General features: G+C 44.9%; 1 protein-coding gene across 1 annotated transcript; it reads right to left on the bottom strand.

Moving 5' to 3' along the window:
- Window positions 1–2,664: 2,664 nt before the first annotated feature.
- PLET1 (placenta expressed transcript 1) lies at window positions 2,665–11,277 on the bottom strand. The gene is made up of 3 exons (XM_040976726.1): window positions 11,047–11,277; window positions 5,632–5,833; window positions 2,665–2,797 (listed from the first exon to the last, which is right to left on the bottom strand). The coding sequence occupies exons 1-3, from the start codon at window positions 11,219–11,221 to the stop codon at window positions 2,665–2,667; spliced, it is 510 nt and encodes a 169-aa protein (XP_040832660.1). The 5' UTR covers window positions 11,222–11,277.
- Window positions 11,278–25,459: the final 14,182 nt, after the last annotated feature.

Raw genomic sequence — 25,459 nt, forward strand, 5'->3', positions numbered from 1 at the left:
GTGGATGCTGCCACCCAGCCCAACTCTACCTTACCACACACTCAGCCCTCATGTGTTCCAGTGGGAACTGCAGCCTAGCAAGACTGCAATTATAATAACCCCCTCTAAGTCAGCCCCAGCCCTGGTTCCTGTGCATGTCAGTAATGTGCAGGAGACTGGTCTAGTCTGTCCTACATCTCATTTGGCTCTAGCACACATCAATGGGCATTGTAGCCTAGCTCAACCCAACCAACCTATCTAGCCAGTCCCACTCCCAGCTCTCATTCTCATGCTTACCAGTGGAAACTACAACCCATCGGAAAGATGCCCACAATTTTCCTATTGGGTCCAATCCCAGCCCTGGATCTTGCACTTTCCAGGTGGCTCTATGATCTAGTATGACAGGGCTTTCCCTCAGCCCCAGCACTTGCCAGCTAATGCTGTGGCAAAGCACAACAAGCGTGCACTTACCCTGGTTCATGCATGCACCAGTGGATATGGTCTCTTAGCCCAGCCTGGCTCTCCCTTAACCAGGCTCATATGCAGACCAATAAGAGTTGTAGCCCTGCCCAGCCTGATCTGCTCCAAGTCCCAACTTTCACAGTCACCAACAGGAGCAATAATTCAGCAGAGGAGTCCTTGTGGACCCCTAATGAACTCAGTGCCTCCCTCCCCCCACCTCAGGTCTTACATGTGCTGATGGGTGCTATGGCCCAGGTTGGCATGACTCACCTCACCTTGGTATTTACTGATGGGTGCTGTAGTCTGACCTGGTCCTGTCTGCCCCCAGTTCTAATTCATGTTGGTGGGTGCTGCAGCTCAACTCAGCCCAGCAAGCCCCCAGTCTTGGCCCTAATGTGAACTGGGTGATGTTGCAACTCAGCCTGACTTGTCCTGTACCCTCTCCTGGTTCTCCAATCTGTCAAAGAGTGTTTGACAGTGAACTGACCAAGCCTGGACTTCCCCCAGGCCTGACTCACATATTTGCAACTGCTGGTGGGTACTGTAATTTGGCCTGGTCTGGGCTGCTCCCAGTCTGGATTCTTGTGCTCACTTGCAGGTACTGTGTCCCAACAGAGGAGTTCCCCAAGTTCCTCTATCAGGTCACCTCCCACTGGCAGATCTCATATTGGTGGGTCAGCCTGACTTGGCCCACCTACTATCTTGGCAGGATCAGCAGCCTTGCCTGACCAGTCTACACCCATTCTGGCTTTGACTGTTGGGTGCTATAGCCCAGCCACATCTGGTCCACCCCCAAACCCAGCTCTCATGTGGTTCAGCGGGTGCCAAGACCAAGCCCAACCCATCCTACACCTACCCTGGCTCCCAAATGAGTAAGGAGATGATCTTGAGAGAAAAAGTTGGTTATTTCATTTATTATAGTAACTTTTTAGATGACTGAAAACAATTGTAGGCAACCTTTCACAATGGTAGATATTTTGGTATGTCAAGATTCTATGAATGAGCAGATTGGATGTCTGCCTAGGAACGCTCCATCAGTTATATACACAGACTGTGGTGGGGAATGCCATGAGAATGTACCATGATATCGAGTGAACAGTGGGAGAACCATTAAAAGGCACATGCTCTAGGGGGTCAGGGAAGACTGTTGGCCTGGGATTTAGCACAATTATTAAAAGAAAGCCTCATTGTTTATTATCAACTTACTGGAAATACCATTTTTTTTACTTTACATCATTCTATAAATATAATAAATATTTTGCCCATTTCTTAACAGAAATTACTATGAGGGGAGATTACCAGTTTGTGCTTAAGGAAAATGAAAATTAGGATATTGTAACCCTTATGTCTGGCCATGAAAACACACACACTCAGCATTTTGTGAAAATTTTAATACAAAACTGAATGCAATAAGTTTGATCACTCTTTGGACTTTGAATTGATCATGTTCATTTTTTGCTTGAAGAATATAATATTTGTGGCCTGAAATAGAAAAAATACGCTGATACCTACCCACCCTATGATTTCCTATCAGTGTCTGCACAGGGCACATCCCTGTTCTTTGCTCTGCAGAACCCACAGTGCAAACAAAATGAGAAGCTGCCAATAGCCCCAGGGCTATTTCTTCTTTTTCCTTTCCTCCTTGAATCACATGAGTCCCAGACATTCTGTGTAACCTAAGTGGGTTTGGTCAGAACCCTGAGGTCATCTTGGAAGCAGGGAAGGATTCTTCCCATGGACACTCAGGGAGTACAGAGAAATGAGCTAGCAATGAACAGAAGTTTAGGTCGACTGTGGAGTTGGCTGTCAGTGTGTTAAACCAAGAAGCAGAACCTGAGGTTACACTTGAGCCAGATCTCAGTATTTACAAAAAACCTTACTGGGTCCCTGAAAGGTCCAGTTAAGCATCTGTGTGACCCACGCTCCCCCAGCAGTGGCCCAAAGCAGTGGTTGTAGAGTTGTACCTTTGGCAGTCTTAGGCCTTCATTCTTTACACGTGTCCAAGCACCTGTTTGGAACTGAACTGAACCATTTGGAACTGGAGAATGTGGTAGAAGTGGGAATGACCGATTTTTAAATTTCCTTTAAAAGAGGAGTTTGCTGGTGAGAAAGACGAGCAGAATATGAATGGCACCTGCAATGGAACTGCTGAAGGCTCTGTGGGCTAAGCTTGTGGTTGTGGTTGTGGTTGTGGTTGTGGTTGTGGTTGTAGTTGTGGATGGGTTATTGGGAGTTCTGGACGTCAAGGCAGTGGAAATCCTGGGGGGCAAAGTTGTGAAAATCTTGGAGGTTGAGGCTATGGAAGTCTTGGAGGTGAAGGCTGTGGTAGGGTTGGAGGTCATGGTTGTAGTCATCACTGTCAGGGAAAAAAATGACATTAGAACATCTTTTGGGTGACAAATAAATGGGTTGACAAATAAATTGTTGAATTTGTTGTTGGCGCAGAGAACCTGTGCTTGATTCTTTTCATGTGGTTAATATTAAATTAGATTGATTAGTGAAAATATGCAGAAAAGTGCAATTTTCTTATCTCTTTGCTAATTTCAAAGGTCTGTTAAAAAACTGAATGTATTTAGATCTTAAAAGTGATATCTCTGGGCCTGGCACAGTAGCCCAGTGTTGAAAGTCCTTGCCTTAAATGCACTGGGATTCCATATGGGTGCTGGTTCATATCCTGGCTGCTCCACTTCCCATCCAGCTCCCTGCTTGTGGCCAGTCAAGGATGGCCCAAAGCATTGGGACACTGCACCCACATGGGAGACCCAGAAGAAGCTCCTGGCTCTTAGCTTCAGATCATCTTAGCTTTGGCTGTTCCACTTGAGGAATGAATCAGCAGATGTAAGATCTTTCTTACTGTTTCTCCTCTCTGTAAATTTGCCTTTCCAATAAAAATAAGGTAAATGTTAAAAAAAAAAAAGGCCAATGGAAATTCCTAGTGCTATGTCACATAAGGTCACTTTAAGAATTGATGAAATTGTCAATATCTCTACTGTACCAGTGCTTCTTTGTGCCACTTCCCACCCCCTACACCCACTTCCTTTAAAGCCCTTTGCCTAAAGGCTACTATATCCATAAATGCTTTGCGAACTGGAAGATGTTGATTTTTCTACTAATGTCTGGTTACACAGGAGTCAAGCCATGAGTGACTGAGAATGTAAAGCTTCTGGAAATCTGCTGAAATGTTGGGGAGGGATTTTGTTTCCCACAGGGCCTGGGGTATGAGGCTCGGCAAATGTTACATTTCCAAGTGCTGGAAGACTCAAGTGATGCCTTCCTATTGGATGTTAGGAAGACTGTCTTGTCTCAAGCATTCACAAAGCCATTTCCCAAGCCAGCTGAGTTTTCTGTCAAAATGTGCAGAGGGACTTACCTGCTCTGTCCAGCTTCTGGGAAGAAAACAAAGCCGTGTTGTTGAAATCTACACAGAAGGCCCTGTGGTGGGAAAAACAAGGAGAGAGAAAGTGAGGGCCTTTTCTTTGGAATTCATGAGCTCAGCTCACATTTCTGCCTCTGGGACTGAATTCCTTTTGTCACAGCACAGTTAATACATCATTAAATGTTGGCCTGTCCTACATTGGCTTGACTAAGAGTCTTTTCCATCTTAGCCCCACCAAGGTCACCACCTTGGACTCCCTTCCAGTTGCCTCCCACATCTGTTCTTGATGCAAGCCAGTCTCCTGCACTGAAGGCCTGTTCTGGTCATATCTGCCTTTAGACTCGATGCAACCTTTTCTGGAAGTCATGTCTCCCTTCATTACTAACCCACAGGTCTCCTGTGGGGTCCCTCTGCTGCACTGAAGTGCATTGACTCTGCCTTCCCACTGGAGGACCTATGGCTTGAGTATAGTTCTATTGTCAGTCGTACCTTCATGCATTCAACTGGTAATTAATGCAAGGACCCTACATGCCAATCACTGTGCTTGGTGGTGAATGAGAATGGCATGGTTCCTGCCCCTGTGGCACTGGCAATCTGAGAGAATTCAAATCATCAACTGATGAGTTCAGCCATCAATTGCCATTGTGATCCAGGCACTGATACAGTTGAGGAAGTCATGAGAACATAAAGCAAAGACCTGACACTACAGGGAAGGCTGAGAAAGCGATATGCCTCAGAAATTACTTCTCTTTAGGTCTTACCTCCTCAGCCCCACTGTTAAGTCCCTGGTGGCAGAGGCCCCTTCATATCTGTTTTGTGCTCTTCTCAGCACAGTATCCACCATACTGGGGTCCCTTGCTTTCTGTTTCTCCCTTACCATGCTGGGCTCCCCCTCCTTTGAGTGGCTTTGTGTACACACTGTGAGCCAGCTGAGACCAACAGGTGTAGCAGGTGTGTGTGTTGAGATGGGCCTGGAGCCCACTCTTGCTGAGGAACTGTCCTGATTTTCTCAGAGTGTCACTGCTTACACTTTTATACATTGTTGCATGTGTGGGCAGGCGCTCAGGTGAGAGGAGAGGAAGTTTCTGCCCACTTAGCGTTGGCTGTCTTTAATACCTGCTGTCCTTGTGAGGCCGTGGCAGTCTCTTGCACATTGTCCTCTGGGCACAGTAGTGCCTGCTCCAAAGCCCGCTCAGTCTGAGCAGGCCCAGAGAATGGCAGGAAAGCACAGAATGGCTTCACACCATCACTGGGGGTGTTACAAGCTCCCACAGAGACCTGGCTGTTGACAGTGGACTCGGCCTCAAGGTCAGACCTGCCTTCTCAATGCGAGGTGCTCATCAGTGAGCATGAGTTTCCCTTCCCTCTCCCCGCAAGGTTTGCTTCCTAAAGTAAACCCAGAAGATTGACTGTTAAATTTCCCCAGGTGACCTCCCTCATAATTGGAGTGTGTCTATTTTGTGGGACACTAGGCAGCCAGTTTTATATACAACCCTCATGCTTTCTGTTAACTATTTCCAAAATGAATCTATTTTTTTTAAAGGAGTCTGCAGTTTAAGTGTAATGTTAAACAAAAATGCTGCCCAGTTCTTGCTGTTTATGTTGAAGACAGCTGATGTGTGTGGGTATGTGTACGTGTGTGTAAGTGCTGCAGATAAAAGGTAGGACAGAGAGAATGGGGAGACAGAAAGGAAGAGCCGCTGCTGAATTTTCCACATCACATCATTTGGATTGTCTCTTCCATCTTCCAAGGTCAATGTGAAACTGTAAACCCCAGTATGGAAGTTAACAAGCAAAGTAAAATGGGTTCTTACTGCAGCTCCACTTCAGTGACGTTGTGAGAAGCAGGAGCCGTCCACTGCACTTTGATAAGCGTGTGGTCCCCAGGCTTCATGTAATAGAGGACGCTGTCATTGCAGTGTTTATCTGCGCCTTGCCAGGAGCCCACTGAGTTGCTGTGGCTGTCCAGGGCTCGCAGGACCACAGAGCTGAGGTTGGCATTCATGGGAATCCACACTAGGAGGAAGGGAAGAGGAAATTATCAGTTATGAGCCAAACAGTGCGCACATGTAGCATGATCCTGTTATTTATTTATTTAAAACATTAAAAAATAAATATTGAAAATGTATTTACTTGAGCACTTCCATCCCCTGGTTCACTCTCAAAATGCTTGTGATGGTCTGGGGGCTGAAGCTGGGAGCTGGGAACTCAATCCAGGTCTCCCATGTGGGTGACAGGGACCCAACAACTGAAGCCATTACAGCTGCCTCCCAGGATTTGCATTGGTGGGGAGCTGGAGTCGGGAGCCAGAGCAGGGATTCAAGCCCAGGTACTCTAAGGTGGAATGCACACATCTCAACTGGTAACTTAGTCACTGACCCAAACACCCACTCCCTGGGTTGTTTGTTTTTTTTTTAAAGGAAGTTGAAGAAAGTTTGGAAATAAACTCTTGGCTAACCGAAGAGGCAGGCATTTAATACCATGGTGGAGACACCTCTGGGGACACCTGTATCTCATATCACAGTGCTGACTCGAGTCTCTACTCTGTTTCTGATCCAGCGTCCTGCTCATGTGCATCCTGGGAGGCAGTGGATGATAGCTCGAGATCTAAGGTCCCTACCACCCATGTGGGAAACCCAGAACAGTTCTAGGTCCCTACCTGCCCAGCCCTGCCTGTCGCAGGCATACACACAACCTGACTTGACCTCTCTGCCCTCCAAATAAAACAACTGAAACAAACTGTGTGAACTGTGGTAACTTCTTTGTCGTGGACCTCTGGGTGGCTTTGTCCCTAGTGCTATTTTGTGTTTTCTTTTTTTTTTTTTAAATTTATTTCATTTTTATTGGAAAGTCAGGTAAACAAAAAGGAGGAGAGACAGAGAAGAGGATCTTCCATTCACTGATTCATTCTCCAAGTGGCCGCAACGGCCAGAGCTGCACTGATACGAAGCCAGGAGCTAAGAACCTCTTCAGGGTGTCCCATGTGGGTGCAGGGTCCCAAGGCCTTGGGCCGTCTTCAGGTGCTTTCGCAGGTCACAATCAGGAAGCTGGATGGGAAGCTGAGACGCCAGAATTAGAACCAATGGCCATGTGGGATACTGGCTTGTGCAAGGCAGGACTTTAGCTGCTAGGCTACCACGCTGGGCCCTATTTTGTGCTTTCTGAAGTTGCCACAGTGAAAAGTGGACAATGATCTGGTCTACTGCTGCCTTCACTCCATCCTGGATGAGGGGATTCTAGCAGGAGCTCTCTCAACCTCCCTGAACAAAGCCAATCTCCCAGGCAGGATGATGAACCTGCTCGGCCCTCCTCCCAGGGGCAGCGAGGGGCTGGAGGAGCAGATCCTGTGAAAGAGGTGTGGGAACCACTCCATGAACACATGAGAACACCACTTCCGAGTAAAAGCAAAGCCTGTTTCTTGGTCCCAGAAATGCTGATTCTCCTGATCTGAGCTGTTGAGAGCCTAATGCAAGCACAGGTTAAATGGCCTGTCGGGGTCATTGTCCACTTGGGTGAGACATCCCTGTGACCTCTCTAGCCGTCACCCACAGAGGAGACATCATTCTTGTTCCTTTCACCATTCTGACCACCCCACATTTCTTCAAAGACCTTTGGGCAAAACAAACACAAATGGATCATGTAGCACACTGGGGTCAGGTGGTCCTGGATCTGAATTCCGACTGAGAACAACTCATGTCTGCTCTGCGCTTCCACTTGCCTCTTGTTCCTCTTTCACCCCACACACTTTTGTTTAATGTGCACTTTGCACCTAGCCTGGTTCCAGGTCTGGGGAAAATGATGTCATCCCTCATTACCTGGGATCATGATAGCTACCTGGAAAGGTTCCTGGGAGGCTTAAAGAGGAGAACGTAAAGCTTTTAATACCTGATGGATGTTGGATTAAATTGCGTTGTTGTGTTATTTTTAGCACAATGCATCTCTCTGTTCCTGTGGTTTGCTTTGCCAATCAAGATCGGCTGACTGGATCCCATGGGCCCTGACTTGCTCAGTGAGCCCCTGACATTTGACCTAGATCTGTGGGTCTCAGTGTGGTGGAGGTGAAGAGGGGTGGTGTCACACAGTCAGTCATTTGGACATGCCCTTACTCATCCCGCCTCCTTTCTCGCCCTTTCACTCTGGCTCCAGTCCTCCTTTCTCACTTCCTAGACACCTGCGTTCTATAGAGTTCTACAGTCTGAGGGTCTTCTTGCTTCAGGCTGGATTGAAACATGCTGTGGCAAAACCTGGTTTACACAACATGGAATCAGAATACACAGCTGTTCAAAACCCTGCGAGTGTCCTTGTTCCAGGGCATCTAAACACATCTACTTGTGTGGGGTTGGACATTGTGGTAGAGTAGGTTAAGCCCACACTGGGGACGCTTAGACCTCATTTATGAGTGATAGGTTGAGTCCTGGCTATGCTGCTTCCTAACCAGCTTCATGAAAGTGCATCGTGGGAAGCAGCAGACAATGGTTCAAAACCTTGGGTTTCTACCTCCACATGGGGCAGCCAAATTGACTTTGAGGTTCCTGGCTTCAACCAAGACCAGCCCTTACTATTGTAAGCATGTGAGGAGTGAACTGGCAAATGGAAGATCTTGCTTCATTTCTCTCTGCCTTTCAAGTAGATGAAAATAAATAAATAAACGTTAGCAAAAACAAATATTTCTGCTTTTCTTTTTTGCCTCTGTTCTGTGGATGGGTGTATGCAGCACCTAACTTTTGGGGCCCTAAGAACCTGCCCTCATTCTGATTTTTTTGTTGTTGTTCTCATTTCTAAGGTATCTGGTCTCCTTGTTCTGCAAATCTGGCCCAAGAACTCTATTACAGTGCCTGTGCTATAGCTTACAACTTGATACCCACCAAGCCATTCATATAAGGCTCTCATCAATGTTGAAACAACCTTGAAATGTAAGAGTTTCAATACCAAAATTGGGAAAAGCGCCTGGCCTGAGAGGGTATGATTTAGGTCCTGGCGCTGACACTTCTATGGCAGTCAACAAGGCTGTTACAGTTAGGGACTCTGCATTTTCTATCCCTGTGGGCAGAGGCTTTGACTTTCATGGCTCTATTTGGAGATAGAAGCTTTCACTTTTAATATTTATCTGAGAGAGAATGAGAGTGAGCGTGTATCCCCTAGTTCACCTCTCAAGTGCCTACAACAGCCCAGCAGTGGAAGCTGGGACTCTGTCCAGGCCTCCCAGGTGGGTGGCAGAAACCCAACCACTTGAGCTATCACTACTGACTCGCAGGGTCCTCCTGACAGGAAGCTGAGGTCAGGGGCTGCTGCCAGCTGGCATCTTAACCAGCGTCTTAACCACTGTGCCAAACTCCCACCCTCTGAGGGTGAGTCAGGCAAAGTTTGGGGAAGTGCATGGCATGTGTAGGCATTCAAGGAAGCATAGTTCTCTACTCCTTCCTTTTCTCCTGGCTCAACCTAAGGTCCTCTTGACTTCTCCTACTCCTGTCTTCCCACTTTCAAAAGACTCCCCCATCTCCCCCTCCACAACACAACTCATGGCAGAGTTCTCATTCTTCCATTTCAGTGGCAAGATCCTTCACTACATGACATGCTATCTTCCATCGGGGCCTGTAATCTCATTAGCCCTCACATCTCTCAACCTTCCAGGTCCCTCCATGGGCCATCACATAGGTGCAACCTGCTGCTCATTTTGAATGACAGGATTCTTCTTCTTGCTTTGGAAGGACAAATTTCACTACCTGAGAGGGGTGGGACATTGTGAACTTCATCACGGGACTCCAGCAATTGATGGTGGGTCCCAGTGAAATGCTAGAGGACAGGCCAACATGGGTATGTGTGAGCCTGCTGTGGTAGGCCACATGTCTGGTTTCTGTCAACCCTGATTGTGGATTATCAGTCATCCTGGTGGGCTCTAACATGTGTGGCTGGACATTAAGGAGAGCCCAGATAGCACCCTAGTTAAGAGTACAGGCTCTGAAATCAGACATGCTGGCTAGACAAAGTGGGAACGATCTTGGATGTATTATTCAGGTTCAACTCTTAGCTCTGTTCTGTCCTAATGGTCTTGAGTAAAATTTGAACAACCTTACTTTGTTCTCATCTGTAAAATGGAGAAATGATAGCATTTCCCTCTAGTGCAATACCTAGCACATGGTAACTGTGTCAACTCCCATTATTATAACCCAGGGCCATGCAATGGTTAAGGGCAGGGCCTCTGAAGCCAGAATGCTTCAGTCCCTTATCATCTCTGCCTGTTTTCTCACCTATAAAATTAGAACAATAGATCATTGGGTGGAAGGCATGCATAAAGCACCATATGAAATGCTATTATTTGTTACTGCTCTTATGAAATTAATTAGAAAGTATTTTCATTGACTGTAAGTTTGTCTAATACAAAAGACACCTCTCATCAAAGCCTTGGATTAAGAATAAAATATAGGACCCAGTGCAGTAGCCTAGTGGCTAAAGTCCTCGCCTGGCATGTGCCAGGATCCCATATGACTGCTGGTTCAAGTCCTATCCAGCTTCCTCCTTGCGGCCTGGGAAAGCAGTCGAGAATGGCCCAAAGCCTTGGGATCCTGCATCTGCATGGGAGACCTGGAAGAAATTCCTGGCTTCTGGCTTTTGATTAGCGCAATTCCTACCATTGTGGCTTCTTGGGGAGTGAATCAACAGATGGAAGATATTTCTCTCTGTAGCTTTCTCTCTCTTTCTATAAATCTGAGTTTCCAATAATAAACAAATAAATCTTAAAAAGAAAGAACAAGATACACTAAGTTGTGTGAGCAGATTCTTGGCTTATAGTGAAACCTGAGCAAGTCAGTATATGAGATGACATTGTCATGCTTTCCTGTTCAGCTCACTAGATGGTCCAACTACAGACCAGATACAAACAGCGCATTTTAGAAGTGTGCAGGACACAATAGTCCACATTGGCACTGCTTTATCAAGCGAATGTCATAAGATGCAGTTATTATCCCTTAAAAATTAAAAAAAAAAAGCAAACTTTAAAACGTCCATTTTACTTTTATCAGAGAATTTGCTCCAAGCATACTCTTGGACACACATTCCAGGTACAGGGACTCTTGACCTCCCGCGGCCCAGGTCTGCACAAGAAAGTTACAGAAATCTCTCTCTGTAAGAATATACTGTAATGGAGAGCAGGTACAGAGGGGTAGGTTCTGAGATTCTGGGCCACACCCCTTGGGGAACAAAGCACCGCAAAGAGAGTGGCTTCTGCTCACCTGTGTAGACTGTGTTGCTTTCATAGACTGTTGGAGAGGCCTTGATGCCTGTGCTGCTGATGGTGATAAAAAGGTCTTGGAAATCCAGGCAGTTGTCACTGTAGTTTGCAGGGCTGGCCAAGGTAAGCTTCCATCCAAGGCACAGAAGGAGCAGCAAGAACCTGAAAGCCGCCATGGTCCTGATGAGTTAGGTGATTGCTGGAGCTGGAGAGTTGGAGCAGGGTACAACTCCCTGCCTAGCACACTCCTCCTGTTTATATGCTCGGGGCTGGAGCTTCTTCTGGATGAGGTCACACATGCAAATCTCCTTCCCACCCCTCCCCAAAGCACACTGACTCCTGGAATTTGGCTCCAACTATCTCCAACTATCTCCTGCAGTCACCAAAGATCCTTGACCAATTCCAGTTTTGCTCAAGAAGGGCGAAGATATTAATCGTGGTTTCATTTCCATTTAATTTGCCTCAGCGTCTGCTATTGGGAGAAAGCCATGGAGAAGGAAGAGTCACCAGCAACATGAAATTTGAAGTTGAGTAATTGCCACACAACTGGTCTGTTCAGAAGTTCTGCTCTTCTTCCCACAGATTCAAGAAATCAAGGCATTTTTTTCCTTGGAATATGATGTATCCTCTTCAAGTCTTCCATAGTCGGACAAGTCTGTAATCCCGAGTTCATCTTGTAACTAATAGGGAACTAAAACCACTGTGCCTCTGGATTTATATTTATTTCTTTGGAAGAAGTATTTTAGCTCTGTACTTTCCTATCACACAACCACTGTCTGAGGAAACTGCTGGGAAATCAGAAAATATATGTTTTGTGTCTCCATTCTGAATTTTACACTTTACTCACTGAAGGAGAAAATAAATAAGAATGTTACTTTATGAGTAGAAAAAAAGACAACAAAAGTTTATAGAATTGGATTGTGATAATATTTATGTGTTTCATTAAAAGAAGCATTTACAGAGTAATGAAGTAAGAACTTTTGAAAAAAAATCCACTTCCCCATGAAAACAATGAGCATGTTAGCAAAGAATGATCAAAATCAGCATTTTTTAGAACTCTGGAAATTAACCAAAGACTTGCATTCACCTGATGCATTTATTTTATTAAAAAAAAAGTTCAGTGTATTCTTAATGATACCATTAAGAACAGTGAGTCTTACTCGGAAGACACCTATTGAAAGCCTGGAGAGAACAATGGGGGGGAAGAGGAAACCCCAATACTTATTAAACTGTGTGATAAAATAAAGAATTTAAATGAAAAATAAAAAGAACAGTGAAGCTTGTGGCATTCTAATTTGTGTTACTCCCACCCCCTCAGGCGACAAGGAAATTTGGTAACCTAGAAGCTGGTGCTGTGCAGATGAGCAAATCAGAAGCAATGGAAGGGGACAAAACAGGTTGGGGGTTTGCAAAAAACTTCACCCCCAGAGATTAATCAATGTTACCTGCTAGGGAGGTTCCTGTAAAACTGCATTCTCGTCTTTATTTGACCTCAGAGCTTTCTTTGTAAGCAGTCTTACTGCTAGGGTAATTATGGAGATAATCAGTGGGAATGTTTAAACATTGCAGCTTCCTGAGGCAGTGATTTCAGAATTAACAAAAGACTGAGTAGAGAGCACAAAAGAAAAGGAAAATGGGGAATGGGAGGTCCAAAGGGATCTTTGAAAAGTTCATATGCCTTTCTAAAAATCTAGCCTTCCAACTACATGCACAAAGCCATGCGCATGCCCAGGAAAATCCTAATTTAACCTCTGACTTTGGGGCTCTACACAAGCAGGAAGTGAAGGCTAATGTAGAGTTGTAAACTGCCTATTTGACCCATGAAGGTATGCCCCAACACACACACACACACACACACACACACACACACACACACACACTGGGTGACTTATTTCTTTACAAACACAAAGAAATTTCTGTTTATTCATTTGTTGACCACTAACTTAATTGAGCAGATACCAGTAGTCACACATGATAAAGAATATAGATTTTACCAAATTAACTCAGGAATTCACAAAACAAGCAACAAAAACAGCAAACCCAGCGAAAGAAGGGGAATATGATACCAAGAGCTGCCACATTATATTTTTAAAATATGTGTTTTCAACCAAAAAAAGAGCCAAGAATTTGAATACTTTCTCCAAATAAATATGAGTACAGATAACCAATAGCACATGAGAAGATATTCAATGAAATGAAATGAAAACTACAGTGAAATACTACTTTATGGCTACTAGGAAGACTTTAATTAAAGTAATATACAATAATATATGGACAAGAATGTGAATATCTTGCATCCTCATTGCCAATGGGAATGTAAATGATGTAGTCACTTTGGAACAGTTTGGTATTCAGAAAGTTAAGCGTAGACTCACTATTAGATGATCTGAGGACACCACTGCTATGTATATACTCAGGAGAATTAAAATATATATTTATATGGAAATTTGCACATCAGTATTTATAGAACCATTATTAATAATAGTCCCTCAGTGACATTAACCTAAATGTTCACCTACTCAGGAGTGAATGAACGAAAGGTAGTTTAACTGGTGTGGGCAATGTGTCACAGGGGGTTAAGCCATCATCTGAGATACCTACATCTGACACTGGAGTGCTGATTTGAGTCCTGGTTACTCTGCTTATCCAGCTTCCTGCTAAAGCTTTCTAGGAAGTAGCAGATTGTGGCTCATGTACTTGGACCCCTGCCACCTATGAGATACCTGGATGGAGTTTGAGGTTCCTCACTTCAACCTGACCCAGCTGTGGTTGTTGTGGGCATTCGAGGAATGAACTAGTGGATGGAGCCCTCTCATTCTGTTTGCTCACAGCCATTCAAGTAGACAAAAAGATAAACATTAAAAAAGTGGTATATAGAGAATTATTCATTTATAAGAGGAATGTAGTATTGCTATGTGTTCCATCATGGACTAATGTTAACACATTTTATGCTAATTGAAAGAAGCTGCACATAAAAGCCTACATATTATACAATTTCATTTACAGGAAATATCCAGAATAGGCAAATCCATTGAGACAGGAAGTGACTGCTGAAAACTAGGGAAGGAAGCAAAGGGAAAGGACTCTATTCAATCTGAGGTTTCTTTTTGAGAGATGGAAATATTCTGGAAATAGATAGTGGTGATGGTTTCATAACCTTGTGTATATGTTAAAAACCAATGCATTGAATTCTGTTATGTCACTTATAGCCCAGTAAATATTTTTTAGAAGATTTATTTATTTGAGACAGTAACAGAGAGGGAGACACATAGAGAGATCTTCCATCCACTAGTTCACTCCCCAGATGGCTGCAATGGCCCAGGCTGGACGAGGCGGAAACTAGAAATCAGGAGCTGCCACTGTGGTTTGTAGAAGATGTGCATGAAGCTCCTGGCTCCTGGCTTCAGATCGGCTCAGCTCTCACCATTGCAACCACAGGGCAGTGGAGCAGTGAATGGAAGATCTTTCTCTGTGTCTCTCCCTTTCAAAGTAAGTAAACCTTAAAAAATTACTAATCTTGCCTAGTTTGATGTTTATTAAATGACAGATATGTGAACAAAGGAACTTTTAGAGAATGCATTGGGCAGAACATATGGATTTTTTTTATTGTTTATACATTTCTTTAGTAGAAAATCAGGGAAACAAACTCTCCCAGATAGGCAGATGTACACTGGGTGTCAGGGACTGTGCATGGCCACTTACCTCTTCCTCTGAGTGTGGTGGTGAGAGGCCTGACTGCAGCCAGAGGCGGGAATTGAACACAGTACTCTAACAGGGAACCCGAGTATTGTTACCACGAGGTTAAAAACCTGCTTGAACATAGCAGATATTTAGCACAGGTTCATTTCCTTTCTCCCGTCCTCTTTCCTTTGCCCTAATTCATATTAGATTAGGACAGTGGATCAATAGAAAATAAGAAGAATCTTATTGATATGCACCAGTGTAAACCTCTGTGGGCTTTGGGAGACAGAGAAGTGGGGTGATATAAGCAGAACAGTGCCTTTCATTCACTGCCAAGTGGAGCTCAGCCCAAGAGGGCTTGTAGAGGACACCAGCGTTGCCTGTAGGGAGGAGAGGGTGTCCGCTGGCTAAGGGTCACTCTTCCACTGTTGATAAAACAAAGTTGTTCTTTGATTCCAGCCAGACAGGACTTGATTTTTCTTGAGGGTAGAGAATCCAAAGAAAGCTAATTGCATCCGCACGCACAATCTCTTTCTCCTCCTTCTCTCTTGGACTTCTCTCTCAGGTCTCCCTCTACTTTTGTACTCTCTTCTCTGGAAGTTAGGACTCTAGTTTCTGGAAATTCACACTCCGAGAATGCCCTACAGGTGGCTGTGTACCAGTACCTTTAAAATGCTCATGTAGCCTGTTAGCCCAAGTGGTGGGATCCCTGCCGCTCACGCAGGAGATGTAGATTGAGTTCCCTGGCTGTTGGCGGGAATTAGGAAGACATTTTTCTCCTGTCCCTCTGCTTTGCAAATAAAATTAATTAATTAAGGTAAAAAAATGCTCTGGCATGTTCAAATCACTGGAAGCATCTGGCTGGCCTGAAGTCTCCATTCTATAGTGGGGGGCAGAGATTTTACCTTCTCCACAGGCTCTTTGGTGGTTACCAGGAGGCTGCTGGCTTGTGGACCACACCTTGAGCAGCCAGGGTTTAACAGTTGATCTGGATAAATCAGGTTGGAATGAATACCAGATTAAATGCCAAAGCCAGAAATGATAGGGTCTGTGACTGAACTGTGTACCCCCACACTTGCCTGCCTGCCTGGAGCTTGCATGATGGGACATGGACACTCCAAACTGGGGAGAGGCTGGTGGGCTTGCCAACATCTCAAGATCTCTCTAGGGAGGAAGAGAGCTGCCAGTAAAGAGAGTAGTTGCTGCTCCAAGTTCAGAGGCCATGATTCCCTTCCATTCTCCACAAGGGACCCCTGGTAGATGTAGGGATCAGCAGGCTGAGGATCCTTGACTCTTGATCCCGTTTCCTGGGTGTGTCAGGGGTATGACATGGTCAACCTAGCAATTATGAGAATGGCAGTACAAGCTTTAGGACCTGAGGCCTCAGTGTGGGTCCCAATCCTCACAATGTGACCTTAGGCTATGTGTAACCTGCCCCAGCCTCAATGGAGGTCGGAATATCAGCCTTGCAGGACCATGCCTGCCACAGAGTTAGGGTTTTCTAAGTGTCTTTTTGATCATAGTGGCTGGTCACTCTGCTGACTGAGGAGACAGACCGCCTGAGAAGGACCACACTAGAGAGCTTTCACTCTTCCTTGCTCATCCACAATGGTGCTCAAGTCTGCATGTGTTGTTTTGGAAGGTCCTGTGTTGGGCCATTGGCTTTTCAGTTCATAGTGAGGTTTTAGGGTTTGGAGGATCCCATAGTGAGGGTTTTTGTGCTTTAGGGGTAACGGGTGGTCAGTTATTTAGAAGATGCAGACCTTTCTTCTCAGTTCCTGAGACCTTACAAATTCCCAGAATGAGATTGCACAGTTGCGTATCACCCAAAGGATTTCCAAGCTGAACTGGCTCTCAGACACAGCTGGGATGCATTTCTCTCATTTGCAATGAAAGGTGCACAGAGGACACAACTTGCCTAAGGCTACAGAACTGCTTAGCTGCTAAGTCAAGGCTAGATCCTGGCCTCCTTCCTCCTGCCTGGGTTTTCCACTACATCTTGTGGAGGCACCATTTGCTCTACTTTGCATTGTAGATTTAATGTACTCAAGATCCTGTACACTTCATCTTCAACATATCCTGTGTTTTGTTTGTTGTACTTTTGGGACTCTTGCCCTGTCTGTTTGTATTTTCTAGAAAGTGGTGAAAAGCTTGCTATTGCAGTAGCTAATTGTTGTTTTTTTGTTCGTAACTTTCTGCTGATCATATCTGTGACTACATTTCACCTGAAGTTGTGTGTGGAGAACACTAGGGGGTGGGACCCTCGGTGTGTGGTGGGCAGTGGGCTGGGGTTCAGAAGTGGAGGAAGCTTTTCAAGGTCTCGTGGGCTCAGGGGACAAGTCCTGTTTTATGTCAAACTGCAGGTGCCTGCTGCCTTGATAAACTGCTCACCTGTATTTTGACCATATTTTTTTGTTTTATTTTTAATTTGAAAGGCAAAGTTAGTTACAGGGAGAAGGAGAAAGATTGAGAGATAAAGAGAAAGAATCTTCTATCTGCTGGTTCTCTCCTCAAATAGCTACAACAGCCAGAGCTGAGCCAGTCCAAAACTAGGATAAAAGAGCTTCTTCCAGGCTTCTCACATGGTTTTTGGGGCCTGAGGACTTAAGTCATTTTGCACTGCTTTCCCAGGCCACAAGTGGAGAGCTGGATCAGAAATGCAGCAGCCAAAACTAGAACCAGTGTCCAAGTGGGATGCTGGTGCTGCAGGCAGAGGCTTAGCATACTATACTCTGTGGTGGCCCCGGCAGTGAGATTTATATAAAAAAGTAAGTACTTTAAAGGCTCACTTTGTATATTGAGATTAGATATTTGATTTTTAGAGCAAATGTATTTTTTTGTTGGTGTGTCCTTGGCTGATGCGTACACACCGTTTAAACTCTTCTTCTCAATGTTCGCATTTGGCAAAATGAAAAATTGGCATGCTCTGTAGGGCCCTGTTAGCCAAGGTCTGGAAACCAAGCATTTGCAATCTGTGTTTTGCATCCTAACTTCCTGAGTTGCCTCATATCGCTAAGGCAAGAAGCAGAGACCTCAGGCATTGCAGCAGGTGCTGGAAAGTGAGGGCTCCAGAAAGATGTGTGAGGACCCCCTTCTCACTGAGTGGGAAGCTGAATCATTGAAGCATCTCTTCCCACCTCCCCACCATTGGCAGCTGATCTCATTTCTTGCCAGGCAGCAATAAAAATGTGGAGGGCCTTTAGTGGTCTGGCAAGAGAGTGGGTTAGTGGTAGAGGAATTAAAGTGAGCTAAGGAGGGAAGTCAGGGCTTGGTGCTTCTCCATCCCAAACAGAAGAGGAACCGGGAAAGGCATCCCCAGCAGAGGAGGTGGAAGATTGGGTATTGTCTGGACAAGTGCAGCATGGCTCCCTCCCTGGAAAGGCAGGAACTTTCTGTCTAGGAGGAAACCAGAACAAAGACCCTGCAGACAGTTCCAAGCGAGTCAAGGTCAGCAACCACACTGACTGTCTGCTCTTAGTTCCTGTTCAAGCACTTCTTACACATTTCCTTGAAAGGTGTGGGATTTTATCAAGAAAGTCAACCACAATATCCATACTGTTCATTCATAGAGTTAGCATAGTAGTGGGAAGATGTATAGGGCTGTGTAATCAGCAGGGGATGCCTTAGAGCAGACAGGGTGAGCTGTGAGTGAATGTAGGCAGCTGACAATCGTATAAGGCAAACATCACGGCAGAGGCAGGGGCAAGAAAACATGCTCCTCATGGAAATTCCCTTCTGTGCAGTTCTTGAAAAGAGGACTGATTATCAGGTAGAACCCAAAGCAGCTTACAGAATACAAGATTCAGAAAAGCACACAATTAAAGATTTAGGGAAAAGAAAGGCACAGAGAAGATGGTAAGAGATAGGTGATGCTCATTGTTCTAGACTGGTTTCTGAGTGTCTCTGTGTTTAGTCGTGTTGAAGGCCCTGGGAGAAGAAGACAAGTCCAGCTCCCATGGAATTTACAAGGTGCTGATGTCATGGACATTTCCAACAGGTGCCCTAATTATACACAACATGGTTACTGAAAACCGGCCTTCGAGCCAGCCCATATCTTCTTTGTTCAATAGCATTCCATTAATTGAGCTGGGGAATATATCTTAATTCATTTGATTGCCTTAAATGTTGCTAACTTCTCCCAATAATTATGAACTATGATTTTTTTTTTTACTTCTGTACTTATTTGCTCCTCTGAAGTAGCACTTAAGTATCTTTAGTGTTTAAGAACTCACCTTTCCTTTCAGCATAAAAAAAAGGGCAGTATGTCCTCGCCTCATAAGAAATAGCTCTAGTTCTAGCCTGGGTAATAATACAACTTTATCACGTAATTTGCTACTGATGTTAATTTCACAAATATTTGTAGTATTGTTTCCTTAAACATTGAGAAACACTGAGTTAATACAAATTTTACTCTACAAACAATTTGATTCCAACACCTCCAAGATAAGTTTTTGATAATATGTAAAATATGATTAAAAACTATCAATTTGAAGACATTGTGGTGTAGTAAGTTAAGCCTCTGTCTGCAATGCAGGCAACCCAATATGGGTACTGCTTCAAGTCCTGGCTGTTTTACTTCTGATCCAGCTCCTTGCTAATCTGCCTGGGAAAGCAGCAGGGAATGGCCCAAGAACTTGAGTCCCTGTAACCACTGGAGCAACCAGCAGAAGCTCAGGTAACTCCTAGCTTTGGGCTAGTCCATCTCCAGCCATTGAGGGCATTGGGATTGAACCAATGGATGGAAGATTCTCTCATACACACATACTCTCTCTCTTCAGTCTCTGTCTCTCCCTCTTTCTCTGCAAATTTGCCTTTCAAATAAAGAGAACTAAATCTTTACAAAATTATTATTAAATTACAACATAAAATTTAAAAATACTATAAAACACATGTAATCTAAGAATACAATAGATGTCATTTGGAGAGATCTTTATAAATTCATTTATAATATTTTTTCATTAATTAAATTTATTTGAAAGGCATAAATACAAAGACATAGAGAGAGAGAGAGCTGACTCTCCAAGTGCACATAATAGCCTGCAATGGGTCAAGGAGAAGCCAGGAGCTGGCAACTCAGTCCAGGTCTCCCCCATGTGTGGCAGGGACTCAAGTACTTCAACCATCACTACTGCTTCCCAGGGTGCACATTAGCTGGAAACTGGATAGGAAGCAGGGCCAGGCACTCCTACACAGAATGCAGGCATCCTATATTTTTAGATTAACACATATATATTATTACTATGATTTTTCGGCATCAATAAAATTATGTGAAAGATATTTTTGCCTGTTTAGTGAATACATATTTGAGTACTTATGATATATATTCTCAAGGCAGAGATTGATTTAGTGGGGGCCTGGATATCAGCTCTATATGTGTTCATGGATACAGCCAACAACTGCCTTGATGGAAAGTGTGGTGGAACAAAGATCAGACATGAGGGAAGCTCTAAAGGATCTGGTACTAATTGGAAAAGGGAAAGAAGTGACTGCTTGGAACCCTCTTATGCCAGACCTTGCGAGGTAGTGGTTTTCTACCTAGAGAACTGAATCCCCCCAAAAACACTAGTAGCCATGGAGAATCACACCCATTTTCCAGAACCAGGACCAGGCAATGTTCAGTTAACTGACCCAATGCTAGGAGGTAAAGGATTTGAGACTTAAACATATTTATTGCAACTCTGTTCTGTTTCATGATTGGGGGCTAAAAGCTGGAATTTGAATCTAGGCATTTTTAGAAAGAAGTGTCTTAATATATTTTTAATATTTGAAATGAACAGGGAGAGGGAGAGAGAAAGATTCTTCCACCCACTGGTTCACTCCCCAAATGCTTGCAATAGCTGGTACTAGGTCAGGCCAATAGCTGGTCAGGAACTCCATCTGGGTTTTCCATGTGGGTGGCAGAAACCCAAGTGCTTGAGCCATCACCTGCTACCTTCTAGGTATACATCAGCAGGAAGTTGGATTGGAGATACAAGTGGGATTTGAACCCAGACACTCCCATATAGCAGTGACTTAATCTGCTGTACCACAGTGCTCTCTCTCTTGAATCCAGGCTTCTGGACCACAGGTTCCCACTAGCCTACGGCATGTGGCTGCACAAGATCCTATAAACAGAAAGTCGTTTAATTCAGGCACAACGGGGACATTATCTTGATCTTTGCAATTGGAGCTCTGGGGCTTTTAGAAGTAATTTTCAGACTCTCACATTTATTAACTATGAGTTTTCAGAATGCAGTTTTATTGTAGGAAGAAATAAGCTTACTTGCTGTCTCACTCGGAGGGAACAAGCACAGTTAGTTTATTTATGTGCTCTAAGGTAATGGTGCTCATTGGGGGAGGGGGTGTGACTCTGCCAGCCAGAGGACTGGTTTTCATGACTGAGGGCTGGAGATGCTACGGGCATGTGGTGGGGGTCCTGTCAAGCACCCCACAGTGTCCAGGAGGACCTCCACCATGAAGAGTCACCTGGCTCAAAAACTCCATGACACCCTGCACTAGAGGAAAGCAATTTCCTGGGATGGGAAATATTCACGATTTTAATAACAACCAACTTAGAGGATTTTTGAGCTGCATGTGCTGTTTTTGAAGTCTTTGATCAGTGGGTTAGCATTTACACTCTTGCTGTCACCGCCGAAGCACTGTCAGGGTGATCCCTAACCTGAGGAGGCTTACACATCAAAGGGGAGCTGAGAGGGTTTGGAAAGCATAAGCAGCATCCAAAGGGAAATACTGTACAGTCCATACAGAGAGGAGGAGGGTCGGTGCAGTGGCTGGGAGGGCAGCCCCTGGGGGAGGTGGTGGGCACCAGGCAGATCTCTGAAGGCCTGAAAGAAGATCTGTGTTCTGCTTGCTACTCTGTGACTTCAGCCCAGTTTACCAAATTGCTCTATTTCTTCACCCGTACAGTGGAGATAATGCTAGTGCCCACCTATGAAGGTTATTGGGATATTTAATAAGATAATACACTCCATGCTTAGTAGGGAGAAAACAATCAGTGCCTGTCTTTCTTATTATTATTGGTGACATTCCACTGAGGTGGTGCCAGGCAGCTGCCCACACCTCCCCAGGTGGAGAACCCCGAGTTTCTCAGGCTGCAGTCTCTCCCTGAGCAATGGCAGGTGACTCAGCCTTGCTTATGACTTGCTTGGGCTTTCAGGATGTGACTGGTCCAGCTGGTTGGGAGCACTCACAGCAGCTGAGCTAGGGTGGAGCTGGCCAGAGGAGATGGAAAGGAAGACAACAAATTCCATCTTCTTGTGGAACTTGGCGAATGCAAGGTCCTTATCTCAGTCTTCAGGGCAGAGACAGGGTGGAGAACAGGTGCCTGAATGGCTGTGCTTGTGAAGGAAGAAGACAGTCACAGCAGAAGCCCCTGAAGACTAAGGAATCTTCTGCTCCAGTTTTCTTCTCCAGGCAGGATTTATACTCTCTTGTTCCCACAGCCCTTTGGGGGAGGTGATAGTTTGGCTTGGTGCCCTGAGATCCAGGTGAGGCCAGGGGTACTCTCGTCCTGTGCACCTGCCAGATTCCCTGCTAATGAGCTCATTGAGACTCCTCACAGGTGGCACGGTGCTTGCCATGGAAGGGCATCCTCTGTGTCCCTTGTACTTTCTTGTGTGTTGTAAACATGAGATGGTATTTTTAGTTTTCATTCCCTGGCATTGCTCCAAGCCTGTGTCCTTGTGTCTTCCATGTCCTGAAGCCATTACCTTCCAACCCTGGAGCAGCTGGAGGGGAGAGAACATCTTCCTGTTTGGGAGAAAGGTGTGCGGGAGAGGGCCCTGCTGTGATGCATGTAGGTGTGTGCCTTTTAGGGATATTTAACAGGTCTCCTCCTTCACTACTGTCTCAGAGGGCTCACTTCATTCTGTGAGTTCCTCAGCCTGGAGTTCCCCTAGCTTATCTGCTGCCTCTGCCTCTTAACCTCTTTCACTGCCTACCCTTGTTTTGTATCAGGATAAAGGGGTGGCCACTTCAAGAAGACTAAGAAGAGCAGAGAGACATCCTGGGAGCTCAGATACTGTAGCTCTTGTCTACATTGGTCCATATTTTTAAAATTAAAAGTTTTTTTTTTTATTTTACTTGAAAGTCGGATTTGTAGAGAGAGACAGGAGGACAGGGAGAGACAGAGAGATAGGGAGAGATTGTTCTTCCATTTGTTGGTTCATTCCCCAACTAGTCGCAATGTCTGGAGCTGGGCCAATCCAAAGCCAGGAGCCATTGAGGCCATTTGGGGAATTAACCAGCAGAGTTACAGAGCGAAGGAGAGACAGAGAGATCTCCCATGTGCTGGTTTATTCTCCCAATGTCTGCAATGGCCAGAGCTGGGCTGCTGCAAGGTTGGGATCCAGGAGCTTCTTCTAGGTCTCCCTCATGGGTGCAGGGGCCCAAGCATTTGGGTTATCCTCCGCTGCTTCCCTAGGCCATAAGTAATGGGAACTGAAACAGAGTTGGAACAGATGGGACTTGAATTGGCACACATTTGAGATGCTGGTGCCACCAGTGGAGGATTAGTTGACTATGCCACCATGCTAGCATGGATCCATATTTATTTCTCTTCTAATATTCTATGGATATTCTGTGGATATTTCCTGTCTTGATCGATATTCAAAATACCTTGGAGGCTTGTGCCAAGAGAGATAGTTGAGGAAGTGCAGGACGTGGAGGATGACTGTAAAGCAAAGTCATGGGCAGCATTTACATTTACCTACTGTCTAGCCCTGAAAATCAGGACTCTGCTAAGAACCAGCAAGGTCAAATCCTCAAGTCTGTACCCTCTAACCACTAGACCCGCTTTGTTTCTCTTGATCCATCACACACACATCACCTGGATTGGTGCCTGATGTCTCATCCTCATCTCCACCTCTATGCTTAGCTCACATCTTCCAGTTTGTACTTGAAAGAGCCTAGCCTACTTTGTCACTTTGCCCTGACAGTCAATCAAGTCATTCATTTTTCTTGAGGGCCTGCTATGAGTCAGATACTGCATCAAGCCTAGGTGGGAGGAGGGGCGTAGAAACCACTTGAGCCCTCCTTTTGCATAGCTTTTGGCTTTGTGTGGGGAGAAAAGTCCATAAATAGATCATTTCAAAACACCAAATAGTTGGTAAGCTAGAGGTAAGGGGTGGAGGCCTTTGCAGTGCCAAGGGAGAGTATGCCTGATGGAGTAATTGGCAGAGGACCTGTTTTGAAGAATGGGAGAGGTTGGTTGTGGGTATTTCTGGAAGAGAAAACTGTGGTGACACAAAAGCAACACAATGTGAATAGGAAATGACTAACAAAGCGACAGGTGCTGATGGCTGAAGGATGAATAGGGACCCAGTCATAGCAGGTGTTATAGAGCATGCCAAGGATTTTAAACTCTATCTGTAGGCAGCAGGATCCTAAAGCAAGAGAATGACGTGGCCAGATCTGGGTTCAGATAGATGTGTTTCATGCTTACGTGGAGGGATGGCTGTGAAAGAAAAAAAAAAAAAGTGGAATCAGGAATCCAAGTAGGAGGCTGGGATACCAGTCTGGAACAGTGATGATAAGTTATCACAAAATGGTCAGCAGGTGTAGAGCTGCAGGGCAGAGGACATATTTAGAAAATGAACCTAATAAAAAGCAGATCTCAGCAGTAGATTGTTGAATATCGGGTAGAGATAACGATGACTGCAGATCTCTGGCTTGCCTGGATGAGTAGGTAATGGTGCTGCTGACTAAGGCAGGGATCACGGGAGGAGCAGGGTTGGGGTCAGGAAGGAGAGGATGAGTTCAGCTTTAGACAGGTTTAAAGTGTCCATGGAAAGTCCCAATGGAGGTGTCTAGCATGAAGGTGTATATGCAAATTTGATGTTCCGGAAGGAAGTCCAGGTTAGGAGGACAGATTACCTAAGAGTTATCAGAGTGGAGATCACAATGAAAACGCCACCAGTGCATGTTGCTATCCAACAGTGCTGTGTGGCTTTTGAAAAACAGCATAAAAACTCATTGACAGAGAATCTCAATGACAAGGGGTAAGTGGAACAAGTGCGAGATCCACAGTGACATAGAGAGGGGAGTATTACAATCACCAGAAAGAGACAGTTTCAAGGCAGAGAGGTGAGCAATACAATCAAACATAGCAGTAAGAAACATTTAGAAGTCAACCTGAAATTTGGTAATTGGATGCTATTGACTGAGGAGTGGTAAACACCAAATATTACACGGATTCAATTGGGAAAGGAATCTAGAAAGCAAAGGCAAGCACAGGTTTCCTTGGAGAAATACAGGGACAGGTAATGTGGAGCTGCAGAGCCCATAAGAAAAGAGGTTCTTTGTAAATGTTGCACAATTTGAACATATGAGGTTTACTTTGATAAGTCTGGGGAACAAACCTTTTTTTGTTTTTATTTTTTGATGATCTTTACATAGTTGATTAGGGTGATAAGGGTCAAGGGCTACAGGAAAAAGGGTGAGATCACCATTTCCACATTCTCTTTTTTTCCATCCTGAATCTGGGGGATGATAAGGAGTAAACACCCAGCCTCACAAATGCTTCTGCACCCTGAGTCTAGTCACCCGACACCATCCAGGGTCCCTGATGTGGGCATGCTCTGAGGGTCCTGCTTAAGAGGTTTCAATTGGTCAACACTTTCGATTTACTGCCAATCTCACCACTACAGCCTAGCCTAGGCCAACCAAACCCCAGTCCTGGCCCTAATGTGAATTGGCTGGTATTGTGGCATGACTCGGCATGACCCACACACCAT

This window comes from Ochotona curzoniae, unplaced genomic scaffold (genome assembly GCF_017591425.1).
Source record: "Ochotona curzoniae isolate NIBS_2020 unplaced genomic scaffold, NIBS_Ocur_1.0 contig_2723, whole genome shotgun sequence".
Lineage (NCBI taxonomy): Eukaryota > Metazoa > Chordata > Mammalia > Lagomorpha > Ochotonidae > Ochotona > Ochotona curzoniae.

Bases quoted from the DNA above. Each gene is read 5' to 3' on its own strand.
- PLET1 (XM_040976726.1), bottom strand. From the start codon at position 11,221: ATGGCGGCTTTCAGGTTCTTGCTGCTCCTTCTGTGCCTTGGATGGAAG. The intron at 5,834-11,046 runs GTGAGCAGAAGC...CCTTCCTCCTAG, and splicing joins AAGCAACACAGTCTACACAG to TGTGGATTCCCATGAATGCC. The intron at 2,798-5,631 runs GTAAGAACCCAT...TTTCCCTGACAG, and splicing joins GTCACTGAAGTGGAGCTGCA to TGATGACTACAACCATGACC.